Here is a 15,847-nt window from a genome sequence, read left to right on the forward strand (position 1 = left end):
AGCAGGGCCGGACGGAGGGGAGCAGGTGGGAGGCGGCCGGAGACGGGCAGGAGGGAGCCCGGGGCTCTGCCTCCCGAGGGACCGAGGCCGGTGGGGCGGGGGTGGGGGTTGCAGGGCTACACCCGGCTCGTTCCAAGACTTCCCCGCTTTAGGCAAAAACAACTCCACTGTGTTCGTTCTCAATTAGCGATGCTAAAGGTGGGGGACAAAGGATGGCGTTAACACTGGCACCGCAGTGATGCTGAGGGGAGCTGGGGGACGGGGAAGGGGCAGTGCCCGCCCTCCGGCCAACAGGAAACACGCGACACGTCTCCACTGAGGGCGGGACAGTGGAAGCCCCGTCACCTGCAGAGAGAAGGGCGGACCGGGCAGCCACGTCCCCGCGGCCTGATGGCGTGTCCTCAGCTGCCCGGCCCCCGGGGACGGGCGAGGGGAAGAGGGTCACGCCCAGAAACAGAAGGTCACTGTTTTCTGCAGGAATGTTTGCCAAGCGTCGCCGAGACAGAGGGAAACGGGCGTAAGCCTCCTCAGGACTCCTCTCCGTCTCCTTCCAGTAAAATCAGGGCCCGTGTGAGCGGTCCCCTGGGGGCCCGCGGGGCCCACGGCCGACCAGGGCCCTCCTGAGACACGTCAGTGCCGACGGACTGCTCTGAACCGACTTCATCAACTCGGTGGGGCCTCCCCGGTCCTCACGCCACCTCGCCTGTGACTGGGTCACCTCACGTCAGGTTTACCTGCTCCTACGGAGCACGACAGACGGAGAAGGTCAGACTAACAGCCCTGGGCGAAACGCATCTCCACATCTCTGTCAACCGGATGGCTTGCCAATATTGCAAAGTCAAAAATCTGACACAAAAATCTGGATTTTTGGAAACATCTGTCCTTAACTGAGAGACGAAACAGGAAGGGGCTGTTTATCCTATGAATTCGGACACGCAGTGGACTAATGTTAATTCAAAACTCACCAAGTCCAGACACTTAAACCCCTCAGGGCCTCAGCTTCCCGGGCTGTAAAATGGGGATAATGCTGGTGCCCGCTGTGCAGGGGCGCTGGGCGGGCTGGGTTCTGCGGTGTTTAAAGCAAGTGAAGCAGAGCCTGGCCTGGTGTCGCCGTGTGTGCGGCTGTTCTTACTGCTCCTTCCAACAGACCCTGAGGACAGGAGGAGAAGGGAGGCCCGGACCTGTCCTTAAGGGGCAAACCTGCCGCCAGCGTGGGGACACACAACGCGCTGAGCCCCGGACCCCTGAGGGGGTGCAGAGCGGCAGGAAGGAGGTGTCTGCACAGAGCAGGGGCCCCTGAGCTGAGTCCAGAGGACAACTGGGGTTCCTCCGGGTGCAGAGAGCCGGGGAGGGAGGGAGGACAGGAAACAGCACGAGCACAGGGGAAATATGCGCAAAACCACACGAGAGGAAGGCAGAGATCAGAGACGGAGAGAAAACAAGTCCAGGAGCGCCCCTGGATCCAGCTTTGCCTGAAGTCACCCTGGCTCTTTTAGTTGCACATTTCCCCTGCTTTGGCTTAAGGCAGTTGGGTTTGCGTTGCTATTACTTGCAACCAACACGAAACAAAGCTCCCCGATGCAGGAGTTCCTTGTGGGCCTGTCAGATCCCACTTCCCGCCACACCTGCCCGGTCCCCTCCACCTGAATAGTGACGTCTCTTGCTCAATGACCTCAGCTCAAACATGCCTCTTCTAAGGACCACGTTCAGGACACAGCTACCTTCCACCTTATCCCCTCTATAAACCCAACCACTCAAGGAAAACTGGGGCACACAGCCTTCAGCAGGAAATGCAGCTGCCCCATCAAAGCTGCTGGTGTCCTCCAGAGGTGACATCGGGCTCCGGTTAGTGACCAGCTCCCCATACACTGCAAGCAGCAGAAAACCTGATGTGTCTTCTGACAGAATGTGCACTGCCTACCCTTGACCTTCACGGACCAAGCCTGGAAATCAGGACCTTCCCTGGGGCAGAGAAGGCTTTAAAATGTTAATATCCTTTTATGAGGCCTTTAGCATCTCATTATTGCAAGTCCAGCTGCTACCAGAAGGCTGGAAGCTTAATTATTGCAGCTGAAAGTTGGAGGGCGCCGCCTTCAAGCTCAGTGTGAGTCTACATTTATTTCGCTCCAAGTGCGAGCGAGCTCGTGCCCTGCCGATGACGTGTGCCGGCCTCTGCGTTGCTGGAGACCACAGCTCACCGACAAACAATGCAGTTACCGACACATAAAAACAGGAGGCCTTCACTTAGGGAGATAGGCGTTCGAAGATTAAACCATAATTACAACACGGAAATAGCCTTTTTCTTCCTTCCTCTGAAAACCTTTAAAGAAACGTAGCAGAGAAAAGAGAGTGTGTTGTTGCTGGAAGCTTAGAGACCCCCCACAAGGGTGTCGAGATCCTCATGCCCAGAACCCCTGAATATGTCACTTTCCATGGTGCTGCGGGTGGAATTATGGCCCCCAGATAATATATCCAAGTTCTAGCCCCCGGTACCGGTGAACGTAACCTTACTTGGAAACGGGGTCTTTGCAGATTGTAATTAACATTCTTGAGACGAGGCCATTCTGAAATGGAGTGGCCCCCAAATCCAGTGACAAGGGCCCTTATAGGAGCATAAGGCTGCACAGAGACTCAAGACCACATGGAGCTGGAGGCAGAGACCGGAGGGACGCTGGCCACAAGCCGAGAAACACTCGGAGCCACCGCAAGCTGGAAGAGGCCAGGAGACACCACCCCGAGGGCTCCTGAAGGGAGTGCAGCCCTGCAGAAACAAGTTGACTGCAGACTTCTGGCCTCCAGATCGGTGAGGGAATACATTCCCATTGTTTTAAGCCATTTGCAGGGAGGGCATGGCTCAGCGGTAGCGCGCGTGCTTAGCATGCAAGGGGTCCTGGGTTCAACCCCCAGCACCTCCAATTAAAAAAAATAAAAAACATTAAGCCACTGAACTTGTAGGGACTTACTGTGGCAGCTCTAAGAAACCAAATATGTGTGACGAGGGACTCCGTAGATGCACTTGAGATAAGGGTCTTGAGATGAAAGGATCAGCCTGGGATATCCAGGTGAGGCCAAGGGTCAGAGTCAGAGAAACAGAAGTGATGGCGGAACTAGAGGTCGGAGAGAGAAGGAGAGATTTGAAGATACTACGATGCTGACTTTGCTGATGGAGGAAGGGCCACAGCTGAGAAATGCAGAAGCTGGAAAAGGCAAAGAAACAGATTCTCCCCTGGACCCCCTAGGAGCAACACAGCCCTGACAACCCACTTCAGACTCCTGGCCTGGGGCACTAGAAGATAACAAACGTGCCTTGTCGTCAGCTGCTAAGCTCACGTTCATTTGTTAGAGCAGCAAGTGGAAACTGAAACCCGTGCCTTCCGGGCGATGAGGATGAAAACAAAAGTCTTTTGCAAATGCAGAAAAAGTCTGCCATCAACTGACTCCCTGACGGGAAAGCCCCAGAGGTGACACTTTGCTACTAGCTCACCAGGGTGCTCCCCATGGCCCAGACAACCTCAGAGGGTGACAAATTCAAGACACACACCAGTCGCGGCTGGGAGCCAGCCTGCCGGGGTGGGAACTCTGACCCCTGCGTCCACTGCTCGAGGGTGACTTCACCCGTGTGCGTGCTGTTTCCTCACGTATAAACTTGGAACAGCTGTATTACCTCCCTTACAGGCTTGTTGTGAAGAAGACACTGGTTAGTATTTCGAATGTCCTTATTATAATAATACAGTTAAGTACTACCTGTTGCTTAATAAGTTTTCGACAAATGTTCGCTATGAATACGCATTTGCTCAGCGCCTAAAGACAGAATTCATATGCACTCGGCCTTTGTGGCTGCCAAGTTGACAATTAGTAAGTATTTGTGGAATAAAAACCTCCCCGTAAGAGCAGAAGAAGGCTTGGATCACAGGATCCGGTCCAAGTCCCCACCAATGACAAGTCCCTTTGACTACAGAAGACCTTCCAAGTCTCTTTCAAGATTTCCAAATTCAGGAAGTTCACTGGAGATATTCTGGTAAGTCCTAGGAACACCTTGTTCAATCTCAGAGGAGCTCTAGCTTGTTTGTTCATTCGTTAAAATATCCAACAAATATTTACTGAGCCCCTACTGGGTTCCAGACACTGCTTAGGACTTGGGACAGAAGAGTTATTAAAACAAAGTCAGATACTGTAGGCCTTGCAATCCAGTAAGGTTAAAATATACAGACATGAATAAGGATGTTGATATATAAATAGATGGATGTAGGGGGAGCGATACCAATGTGACATTTACTGATACATCACAGATCAAACATCATGACTCCCTTTCGATAAAAACATTTATTTAATCACCCCCAAAGCTCCATGTTGGGATTTTATCATACACAGATTTCACAAACAGTAATTCAATTGTATGTGCTTAGAATAACTTAAAATTGCCATCTGATAACACTTCCTTCAGAAGACATAAAAGAATTAAAAAAAACAGGGAAATGTATCTTATTTTCAACTCTTCCAAATAGCTTATCTAGACTCCCCTCAATATTCCCATAAAATTAAACCTTGCCCTCTAATGCCCCAGAAATTTGGCCACCGCTCAAATGTAAGGAGAATTTTTTTCTTTTAATATCAACTATCTTTTGAACTTTTTGAACCCAGGGAGTCCCTAAAGGATCTTCAAAGATTTCTGTGATTATTGAGAGTTCTGCCTTATACACTTTAAGAACCAGTCCCTACAGAAGGTGCATTTCCACTGGCTCATTGTCACCCTCATTTTGCAGATGAGGCCGCTGGGCTCAGAGGCGTTGAGTAATTTGTCCAAGGTCAAACAGCGAGGGAGGTGGAGCCGGGATTTGAACTGATAATTGCTGCCCGAAAGCTCACCCCCAAACTTACTCCCTCTGCATTATTTTTCTTTGTATTGAGCGAGCGTCGTTCCCTGTTGGACTTTAAATAGCGCCAGTCTGCTCCGTGTTCCAGAGGATGGCTCTTGAAAGACTTGAAAGGAGCTGTCACGTCTCCCTCCCTCGTCACCTCTCCCTGGGTCCTTTCCTCTCATCCGCAGGCTAAGCACTCACACTTGCTTCCATCACTGCTCCTGTGGTTTGATTTCAAGGGCCCGCAGCCCCCCAGACCGTCTCTGACAGAACACAACCCAATCTCCAGCATCCCTCTTATGCCCAGAAAGACACAGCATGCTCCATCAGAGTCACAAGGGAGATCTACCCTCTGTGACGTATACAGGAGAAACAGCTCACTTTCCTCTGAAATCTGCCATCAGAGAACCAGCAGCACAAGTGTGACAAGGAGTCACAAGTGTCCCCTAGCCCCCACGTGGGAGATGAGAGGGAGCGGTGGAGACCGCGGTGACCGGGAGGGCACAGGCCTCATGCACAGGGGCGTCCTCCAGTCACAGGAAGCAATGTGGGCGAGAGCCACGTGACCCTGTGAATTTTATAAGAAGCTGGAAATCCAGATTTCCATGTGATTTGCCAATTTTAACAGGACAGCAGCAAATTAAACAAACACACACACGCACACTTGCAGACACACACATACACACACACCTCTCCGAACCAGATGTAGTCTGCATTCTGCCTGCATGTGACCTCTATGACAACACCCATTAATACCAACAGAAGCCATATCAAGCTGTGTCAGCCTCTTATAACAGGTGGTTCCGGGGGAATCATAGCCATTATCTTATAATAACTTTTAGTGGCAGATAATCTGTAAAAATACTGAATCAATCTGCTGTACACCTGAGACTAATATAATATTGTAAATCAACTATACTTCAATAAAAAGAAAGTTGGTCCATTAGATCTCACTGTGAACAAACTGCCGAGGTTTCTTGTGCACACACACGCACGCACACACACACACACAATTAATATGCATCTTCTACTTGTGCTTTTTTTAACATAGAAGTAGCTGTGGACTTAAGATGAGAAATTTATCCCTCCTAACCCTGCCAAGGTCCCAGCCTCTCCAAATCATTTGTGTCCTCAGATCCAGTCCCGCCAAAGTCATGCAGTCCCAAATCAGAGGCGCCAATTGGTGTATCGCCACAATTTACACCTTCCTAAATCCATGCTCTCTCCCTTACCTACACACTCAGAACTTCCATCGCATGAACATCGTTGAGTAACCCTGCCAGACCCTCCCTGACCCTGCCAGAAAGCCACACAGAGCTTTCTGCCCCATGAAGCGGTGCCTGGGTGACAGCTCCACAGACCAAGGAGGGGCTCTCCCCGGGGTGCTGAGGACCGTCCACCTATTTGGGATGCCCGTGGGAGGCTGCTGGGGCCAGCACGCAGCTCCGCAGACGACGCCCTACGTCTTAGAGCTGCGGCAAAAATTACAACAGATATTAGCACGAAAGCTGTGCTGCATCCATCACAGCCATTTCATGAATCCCCTCCAGCTGACCCAGGCCCCAGGATTTGCAGAGCCCGGGGGGAGACTCCCCTCAAAAAGTCTTAAGCATCTCTGAGCTTGGAGACCCGCGTGCTCTGGTTTGTTCCTCTAAAGATCAGGCTGTAATTTGCTAGAAGAAAGCCCCATCTTCAAGCGGCCGCAAAAGTGACAGCTGAGCCAAAAAACGACTGTCTTCCAAAGCAATTTCTCTATCAGGCTGGGCAGAGGATTTTTTGGTCTATTTTGGGGAGGGGAGACAACCAAGTATAAGGCAACAGTGGAATTCAGGAGTGCAGACTCGCCTCTGCAGGGCAGAGCCCTCCAGGGCAGGGGAGTGAGGACCCCACCCTGGGGGGGTGCTCCACACCAGGCTCCCAGGAGGGAACAGGCTGAGGGAAATGCAGAGGGGGGCCACCTGTGTGAGCCCATGACAGCATCAGCGCACGGATGCCGCCTGTACAGGGGTGATGCAGAACGTGCATTGTCAAAGGCAACCAAGGGCAATGGATCAATATTTTTCATTCTGTGCAGATGAGTTTGGATGACTTGGCTCTGATCTTTCCAGGCTCAGAATGCAGAAGGCATTGGACTTGTTTCATCAAACCTGCCCACCGAGCACAAGGCCTGCTCGGAGCCCCGGGGCAAGGCCGTGTGTATCTGAAGCTCGTCCACCTGCTGTCTCCAGGGGGAGAACGGGCACCCCCAGCCCAGGAGGCAGGCTGCACCGAATCTGGGTTCCTGAGGACTCATTTCTTTCTTTAATTAGGCCTCACAGACACATCAACTCTTCCCTAACAAAACCACCTCTGGCTGCAGGCACAGCCCCCTGCAGGCACAGCCCCCTGCAGGCCACAGCAAGAAGGAGGCAGCCCCTCCCAGATCTTCTCCACCCCAGGGGAGACACGGCGGCCCCTTCTGTCCACCACAGAGTCCTTCAGCTGGGGCCCACGTTTCACTTAACCTCTGAACAGGAGCCGGCCGATCGTAAGGACGGCTGGCCGGACCTCAGCGTTGTTGTGGTTTTGTGCTGTGTTGGGTTACCGTGTTGTGTTGTCTAATGAATGAAGAGGACCTGGGGGCTCTCCTAGCAACGTAAAGGAGAAAGGGTAGTTCTGAAGATTTCTGTCCTTTCTCTCTGAGTTCTCTGCCAAGAAAAAAATAGTCAGAAATTCTAAATTCGGTGATTCAAACAGACCCCTGCAAAGAACACTTCGAAAAAAGAAAAAAATTCATGGGCTGGTTCCTGGCTGAATTTAGAGTCATAAATCCAGCTAATTAGAACAAAGAACACAGGAGAAATGTCCCCTGACCAGATTTCCCAAAGGGTGAGCTGTGTCCCACTGTTACACGTGTGATGTTAGGGGATACACGGATGAACTTTTAAAAATTTTGATAGGCATTTATTTTAATGTATATCCAGGAAAATTGTGCTAACTACTATACATAAAATAGATAAACAAGGGGGAGGGTATAGCTCGGTGGTAGGCTGCTTGCTTAGCACGCACAAGGTCCTGAGTTCAATCCCCAGCATCTCCATTAGTAAACAAACAAACAAACAAATCTAATTACCCCCCTCAAACAAAATAAAACAAGATAAACAATCAGGTCCTACTGTCTAGCACAGGGAACTCTATCCAATATCTTGTAGTAACCTATACCGAAAAAGAAGATGAAAAAGAAAATATACATGTATGTGTATAACTAAATCAGCATGCTGTGCATCAGAGACTAACACGAAATTGTAAATTGACTGTATCTCAGTAAAAGAAAAAAAGAAAGATTAGTACACCAAGCTCATGGATCTTATTGTCTCCTAATGAGACTAAATTAGTATTTAAGGTTGAAAAAGTGAGGCATTTAAAGAAAATGTACTGAGTAAGCTACACTACTTGGCACGGGAAGTTGGCATGTAGATTGCTAAGACTGGGAAGTACTGTCCGCTGCGCCAAAGGAGGAGACCAGGGTGACTTCTGCTCGAGACTGAGGCGGGGTCCCCATCCCGGGGAGGGAAGCAGCGGCGAGCAGCCTCCTCTGATCCCCGGAGAGGCCCCCCCCCCCACCACCACCACCACCACCACCGCGCACTCACTCCCCGGGGTCCTCCCGCCTCCGCCCCTCGGGCCCGGGACGCCCGGAACACGCCCGGGACGGCGGAGGAAGGGGCAGGAGCGGCCCGGGCGCGGGGGTCTGGGCGTCCAGCCCGCGGTACCTTGACGACGTCTTCGTCCGCGGACCTGCACTCCACAGCCTCCGACACGTCCACCACGGCGCCGTCCTCCTGCACCGCCACCACCTTCACGGGCACCGAGACCGCTTTTCCGGTGAGGATGGCCGTGTTCAGCAGCTCCGCGTCCTGCGCGGGGGAGAAGGGGGCGCGCGTGAGCCCCGGGCGCGGCCGGAGCCCCGGGGGCCTCGCCATCGGGCCCCTCCGACCTCAGCCCGCAGCCCCGGGGGGGCCTCGCCTTCGGGCGCCTCCGACCCCAGTTCTCGTTCTGCAGTTTGAGGAGCTGTGTCCTACAGACACGCCTCACACGCAGCCCAAGAGTTCTTTTCGATATTTGCCAGATCTCAACTCGAGGTTCACGTGGCAAACGACGGCCTGTTTTCAGGCCCTTCGCTTAATTTTCAAATTAGGAAAGACAGCCGCACACAGCACCGAGGAGACCCAGCTGCAGACTATACACCTCGCACCCCTGAGCTGACCACCGGCACCCTCTTCCCCTGAACACTCCGGAGACCTCCCGCCAAGCCCAGGGCACGTTAGACTGACGTGTTGTTAATTTCGCCCCTCCTCTGCCGACCTCTCAGAATTCCTGAGGTTCTGTCTTCCTGACTGAGCTCCCATCTGCCAAACACTTGCCATCCCCAGGACCAGTCCCTCCGCGAGGGAGCGTCCTCCCACCTGGCCAACAATGACCTCACTGACCTCCCTGCGTCCACTCTCTTCACAGCAGTCGGAGGTAATTTTTTTTATTTCAACTTAATTCAGATGACTTCTCTCCTAGATTAAACTCTTCGCAAGCACCCTACTGTTCTTGAGATGAAGTCCAAACTCACCCCCGTGGAGGGAGCTCACCCTCACCCACCGCTCTAGCTCCTTCCTGCCGCCTGCCCACTGTCCCTCACCACAGACAAGCCTCAAGAGGTGTTTTCTGTTCTTCCCACAGTGAATCTCATGTGCGCCTTCTGCTCTAACACACGCGGAGCTCTCTACCCAAGACACGCCTCCCTGTCCCTTCCACCCTTCGGAACCCAGCATGGATGTCCACATCTTCGGAGACACAGGACTTTCCTGCTTGCCCACATGTGCAGTGAGCACTGACTTGTTCTCTCGCATTGCACCTGGTATGTCCTGCCTGGTAATGACCACAAATGGTCACTATTTATTTTGTGTTTTCGTTTTAATCTCTGGCTACTCATTAAATTGTAAACTCCCCAAGGGTCTGAGCCATCGTGGTTCTGACCTCCATGCACCCAGAGGGCCTAGGAGGGTATCTGGCACGTGAGAAGCAGTGCATGAGGTCCCAGGCATGGGCTCTGGGACTGGACTGGGTCGGAAACTGGCTCAGCCTCCGATTCAGTAAGGATCATATGGATTTGCAATTACAGAAACTCTGACTCAAGTGGAATAACGCAACACGGGTTTACAAGCTTCTCACATAGCCAGGAGTCTGTAGGAATGCATGTGCTGGCTCTGGTCCAGTGACTCAGTCAGGTGAGGGCTACTCCTCTGTAGCTCTGTTGGCCACTCCCTCAAGGTAGCAAGATGGCATCCAACCAGCCATCTCCATCCACTCTCTAAGCAGGGAGAAGGCTGAGGGGGAAGGAGTGCCCTGCTGAATCGGCTCCTCTTCATCAAGAAGTCTAAAGCTTGTCACACGGCCACCTGCAAAAAAGGATGCTGAGGAGGTGGCCTTCTACAGTGGAGCTGGCAGCGGAGCAGGGGTTAGTAAGTGGCTTTTTATGATCTGTTAATAGCATCTGCCACAAGTTCCTTCCCCATGTGCCAGGGTTCCCTGAAATACAGGGATAATAAAAATGCCTACTGTGCGGTGACCCTATGAAGATTTAATGGGTCAATCTATGCACCATTTAGAACAGACCTGGCACATAATGAGTCACAAGAACTCAAGAAATACAGCTATTACAGTGGCGGCTGTAAAAGATTTGCTCCGTGAATGAATTAAAGAACCACTAGGTAAGGTCACAAAGGGACTCCAGTGGAAGAGAAAAAGTGTCTGAAGAGAAAAAGTCAACTGGAGAAGTTGGTGGACACCAGGCGGCACCGGCTCAGCAGTGAGATTCACCAAACACTCAACAATCGGCTCCACCAGAATGGACCAAACCAACCATTATTCAAGCGTTTCTTTCACACTTGGAGCTCCTAGTCTCAGCTTGAGCACTAAGCAGGTCCCACAGTTTTCCAAATCAGCCCCTCATTCTCCACCCAAAACCAGGAAAAGGGTAAGAGATGCAGTCAACTAATGGTAATAATAATAATAATAAAACAACAATAATTAGTAGCATTCTAAGTACATTACATGTAGTTAATTACGCATTCAGTTTTCTCAACAACCCGCCCAAGGTTACTAGTATTATTCCCAGTTTATAGGTTATTTGTTTTTCGTTGATATTAAAGCTGCAATAGGAAACATAAACTTTGTAATGAATATTTGAAAACAACCCAATCTAAGAAAGATGAAAAAACAAGTTGTTGCAATTTACATATTGCAACATTATTTTTTTTTTTACATATTTCCTTTCCTCTGGATGGAATGTCCAGGAGGTATGTCCAAAAGCATATAACTACAGCCCACGGTCCTGAGTACCCCACCCTCACCAGGGAGATGCAATACATGTACATTTACGTCTAAGATGTACAGAAAGGGCAGGGAGTAGAGCAGACGTGGAGGTGAGAACTCACCAAAGGTGGGATGGTGGTGTAGATGTGTGAATAATCAGCATGTGTACAAAGAACAGAGACTGTATCATGGATATAGAACAAATCACTAAATTCAACTCATAATATAATTGAAAAAGACCAGTGTGGGCGTTTTCTGTATGTAATGGGCGGGCATTAATTTTGCCTGATGCTCATCCGTTGACACCGAACATCCATCCATCCTTCCTTTTTTGAACAATGTTTCCTTTGGGTATCATCCTGCTCTGCTGTCAATGAGCGTAGCTTGGATGGTGCCGACCCAGGCCACCAAGTCAGGCTTTGCAAACGGGCAGATGAACCCACTGTGGCCCAGCAAGGTGCTTCTAGCCCCACGTCCCCAAAGACTGATTCAAGTGAATCTCCAAGGAAATCAGAGACGACAGGAGACAGACAAATTCCTGGGAAAGATTTCTGGGTTCCTGAGTCCAGTTACATCTGTGTCTGTTATCTTTGGAAATTTAGATACATAAAGTAAACTGTTCTACTTAAGCCAGATTTAATTGGATTTTTGTCACTTGCAGCTGAAAGTCTGGACTAATACACGTGAGATCAGGCAACACACAGCGCTCTAGGGAGAGAGAAAAGATGAAAATAAACATCAGTCTCCCCTGGGGAAGCTCACAGCCTCTAAAGAAGACACTATAATAATTTTTCCCAAATGGAGTTTCAAGGGAGGTGATTTTATTTTTCATAACAACAAATCACAGTCGATCTGAGTTTGCTGCTTTTATTTCAGATACATTTGCAACCATGTTTCCTTCTTTAGCTTGTTCATGTGTGGCTAAGATTTTTGCAACCATGTTTTCCAAAAATCCCAAAGGCAGTGTCTACCTGCCTCTGGCACAATAAGAAAGCAATTTGTCATGTTAAATATTACATTTAAACCACCCCCTTGTGCCAGAGACTGCTAAAAATTCACCATCTATCAAAATACGTCTTTTTCTCTGTTCCTACTGGTGCCAGCTCTAGGTTTTTATGTCTTGAAAGCATATTTATATTCCTTTCTGAAGACGAGTTTCCACTAATGTCCCACCTTAAAGTGGCATCCGTGAAAATGGCAAAGTAAGGATACCTGAAAATTCTCTCCTCTGTAAGAGCAATGAGAAAATTGGCCAAAAAAAAAAAAAAAGAGTCAAAATCAACTTTTTCAGAGCTCTGGAAATAAAACAAAGGCTTGTGCAACCAGGAGAGCAATTATTGAAGAAAAATGGCTGAACCTTGGTTAAAAACAGAGAATTGTGTGGCATTTTAACTTGATTTACTCCCATCCCCAACCCTCCAGCTCAGTAGGAGCTTTGAAAAATAACAGCCAGCATTCACAGAAAAAACACAATCTGAAAGCCGCTGGAGAGAGCAGAGCAAGGCTGGAGATCTTTCAAAACCTCATTCCCAAAGAACTGCCATTATTTGACTTGTCTGGTATTTCCCTGGAAGATCCCACTTGCACAACTGTCTGCATCTGACCTGACTCCGAACTCACCCCAGTGTGAACGGCTTTTTCCAGTAGAGGTATTTGTTTAAAGCAGTTATAGGCAAGTAGTTAACTTCATAGCTAGCTGCGGGAGGCAGTGAATAACAGTTGTGGCAAACAACAGAATAATCAAAAAGCTTAATAAGAAAAGATGAGGAATGGAACATCCAGAGGGGCTTTGAAAGGCTAATATATATTCTGGGGGATCTGTAAGACCATGAGTATACTTAGGGTTGTGTGCATGACCAGGATGTGTTCATACTCAACGAAGACTGAGAAGGCTCTAAGCTCTCACCTCTGGTTGACCTTGAGATTCTATGGAAGCAAGAAGTGAATGCCAAGGCGGAGCTGTCTAATGCCTGGTTAAGGATTGAAAGCATGTCGCAACACACACAGAGGCCCTTGGTAAATACTGAGACACACTGATTCCAGATGCCTAAGGAAATCTCTGTTCACTGTTGGCTGAGACTTCAGTGCCCACACACAGCAAAGAATAGAGACTTTACAGAACTGGTTCACAAAAGCCAGTAAACAAACTACTACCAATACTACTGCAAACAATAAACAAAATTTAAAAAAAAAAAAACACAGGGAAAGGGAGATAATCTAATTTTCAGAGTTGTTACATTATATTATTTTAAATGTTCATTTTTCAACAAAAAAAAAATTCAGGAGATATGCAAGAAAACAAAAAATCATGGTCTAGTCACAGGACAAATAGCTATCAATAGAAATGGTCCTTGAAGAAGCCCAGATGTTGGACTTGCCAGACAAAGATTTTCCGTCAGCTGTATCAAATACAAAGAACCAACAAAATATCCTGTCTAAAGAACTACAGCAAAGTATGAGAAATATGTTTCCCCAAAGGGAGAATACCAATAAAGAGCTATAAATTATAAATAATTATGATTAAAAAAAGAACCAAATGGAAATTGGTTGAAAAATACAATAACCAAAATGGAAAATTCACTAGTACGTTCTCCAGTAAGAATGGAATGAAAGCAGGAAAGGATAAGAGGAGGAAATTTTCACAAACATCTGAAAATGTAAAAGCATCCTTTTAAACAACCAATGGTTCAGAGGAGGAATCACAAGAGAAGTTAGAAAAATGCTTTGAGATGAGTGAAAACAAAAACACAACATACCAAAACTTATAAGATGCAGAGAAAGGCTTACTTAAAGAGAAATTTATGGCCGTAAAGTCCTATATTATAAAAGAAGAAATATCTCAAATCAATAACCTAGGCTTCCACCTCCAAAGACTAGAAAAAAAAAGCAAACTAAACCCCAAACAGCAGAAATAAGAAAAGAATAGAAATAAATGACATAAGGAATAGAAAACAAAATAATCAATAAAAACAAAGCAAAAGTAAGTTATTTGGAAAGATTTAAAAGTGGACAAAGCTTTAGTTAGACTGAAGAGAGACAGAGAGAATTCAGGTTTCTAAAATCAGGAATGAAAGAGGGGACCAAGCTTACAGGAAAGAAAAATTATAGAGGAATACCAGAGCAATAGTATTGCTAAAAACTAGGTGACTTAGATGCAGAAGAACAAATTCCTAGAAAGACACAAACTACCAAAACTGACTCAAGGTGAAATTCAAATTAAAGTAGACCTATAGCAGATAAAGAGATTGAACTAAACATCAAACATTACCACAAAGAAAATTCCGGTACCAGATGACCTCATTGGTAAAGTCCAAAAAAATGCTTAAAGAAAAGTTGTCTCCAATTTTCAGAAATTCTTCCAAAAATCAGAAGAGGAAATAGTCTCCAATTTATTATACTGAGGCCAGTATTACCCTAATAACAAACATAAACAAATACATCATAAGGAAAGAAAACTACAGACCAATAATAAATGTAGATGCAAAAATCCTCCAGCAAAGCATCTCCAGCAACACTCAGAAAAGGATTAAACACCATGACAAGGGGGTTTTATCCCAGGAATGCAAGGTTGGTTCAACACATGAAAAGCAACCAATGTGATATGATATACCATAACTATAGAATAAAGGTCAAAAACACATCATCACCTCAAGACATGTGGGAAAAGCATTTGACAAAATTCAATACCCTTTTATGACAAAACACTCAACAAACCAGCAACAGATGGGAACTTCTTCAACAGCAAAGATCATACTTAATGGTGAAAGATTGAAAGCTTTCTCCCTAAGAAACAAGGAACAAGACAAAGATGGCTCTTTCCACTTCTACTCAACATTGTACTAGAGGCTATACCCAGGATAATTAGGGAAGACAATTAAATAAAAGAAACAGAGATTGGAAAGAAGTAAAAACTCTCTCTCTCTCTCTCTGCAGATCACCTGATCTTGTATATAGATATCCAAGGAATACACACACACACAAAAGAAACTATAAAGGTGTTCAGCAAGGTTCAGAATACAAGTTCAAAATACAAACTTGAGTTGTAGTTCTATAAACTAGTAATGAAGAATACAAAAATAAAATTAAGAAAATTCTTTGTACTAGTGCATCAAAATTATTAAATAAATTAATTAAAAATAAATTTAACCAAAGAAGTGCAAGAACTTTATACAGAACACTACAAAATATCATTGAAATAAGCTTAAAAAAACACCTAAGTAAATGTAAAGACATCCTGTGTTCATGGATTGGAATCCTTAATGTTAAGATGACAATATTCCCCAACATTATTTACATATCTGATGCAATTACTATCGATATTCCAGCTGCCTTTTGCACTATCGAAATTCCAGTTACTTTTTTTTTATATACACAAAAATTGACAAACTGATTCTAAAATTCATTTGGAACTGAAGGGAGTCCAAACAGCCAAAACAATCTTTAAAGAGAACAAAGCTGGAGGACTCACCCTTCCTGAATGTAACTGACTTTTCAGAAATAAAACTTCACATTTTCAGCCAATTGATTTTTGACAAGGGTGCAAAGAATTATAATTCAAGGGTTTCAAAGAACAGTCTCTTCGACAAAAGATGCTGGGATAACTGAATATCTACATGAGAAAGAACAAAGCTGGACCCCTCCTG

General features: G+C 47.1%; 1 protein-coding gene across 2 annotated transcripts in view; it reads right to left on the bottom strand.

Annotated features, from left to right (window-relative positions):
* The window catches only part of LOC102516146 (transmembrane protein 132B), a 46,161-nt gene that overhangs the window by 21,116 nt on the left and 9,198 nt on the right, over nt 1-15,847 (bottom strand). Inside the window, exons 2-3 of one of the 2 annotated variants that reach the window (XM_032471446.1) lie at nt 12,264-12,266; nt 8,612-8,755 (exon numbers count right to left, since the gene is read on the bottom strand). In XM_032471446.1, coding sequence (XP_032327337.1) covers nt 8,612-8,755; nt 12,264-12,266 — 147 coding nt within the window. Of the gene's footprint in view, nt 1-8,611; nt 9,141-12,263; nt 12,267-15,847 lie in introns of those variants that run through there. The other variant, XM_032471445.1, reaches the window with a different exon arrangement.

This window comes from Camelus ferus, chromosome 32 (assembly GCF_009834535.1).
Source record: "Camelus ferus isolate YT-003-E chromosome 32, BCGSAC_Cfer_1.0, whole genome shotgun sequence".
NCBI classification, from domain to species: domain Eukaryota; kingdom Metazoa; phylum Chordata; class Mammalia; order Artiodactyla; family Camelidae; genus Camelus; species Camelus ferus.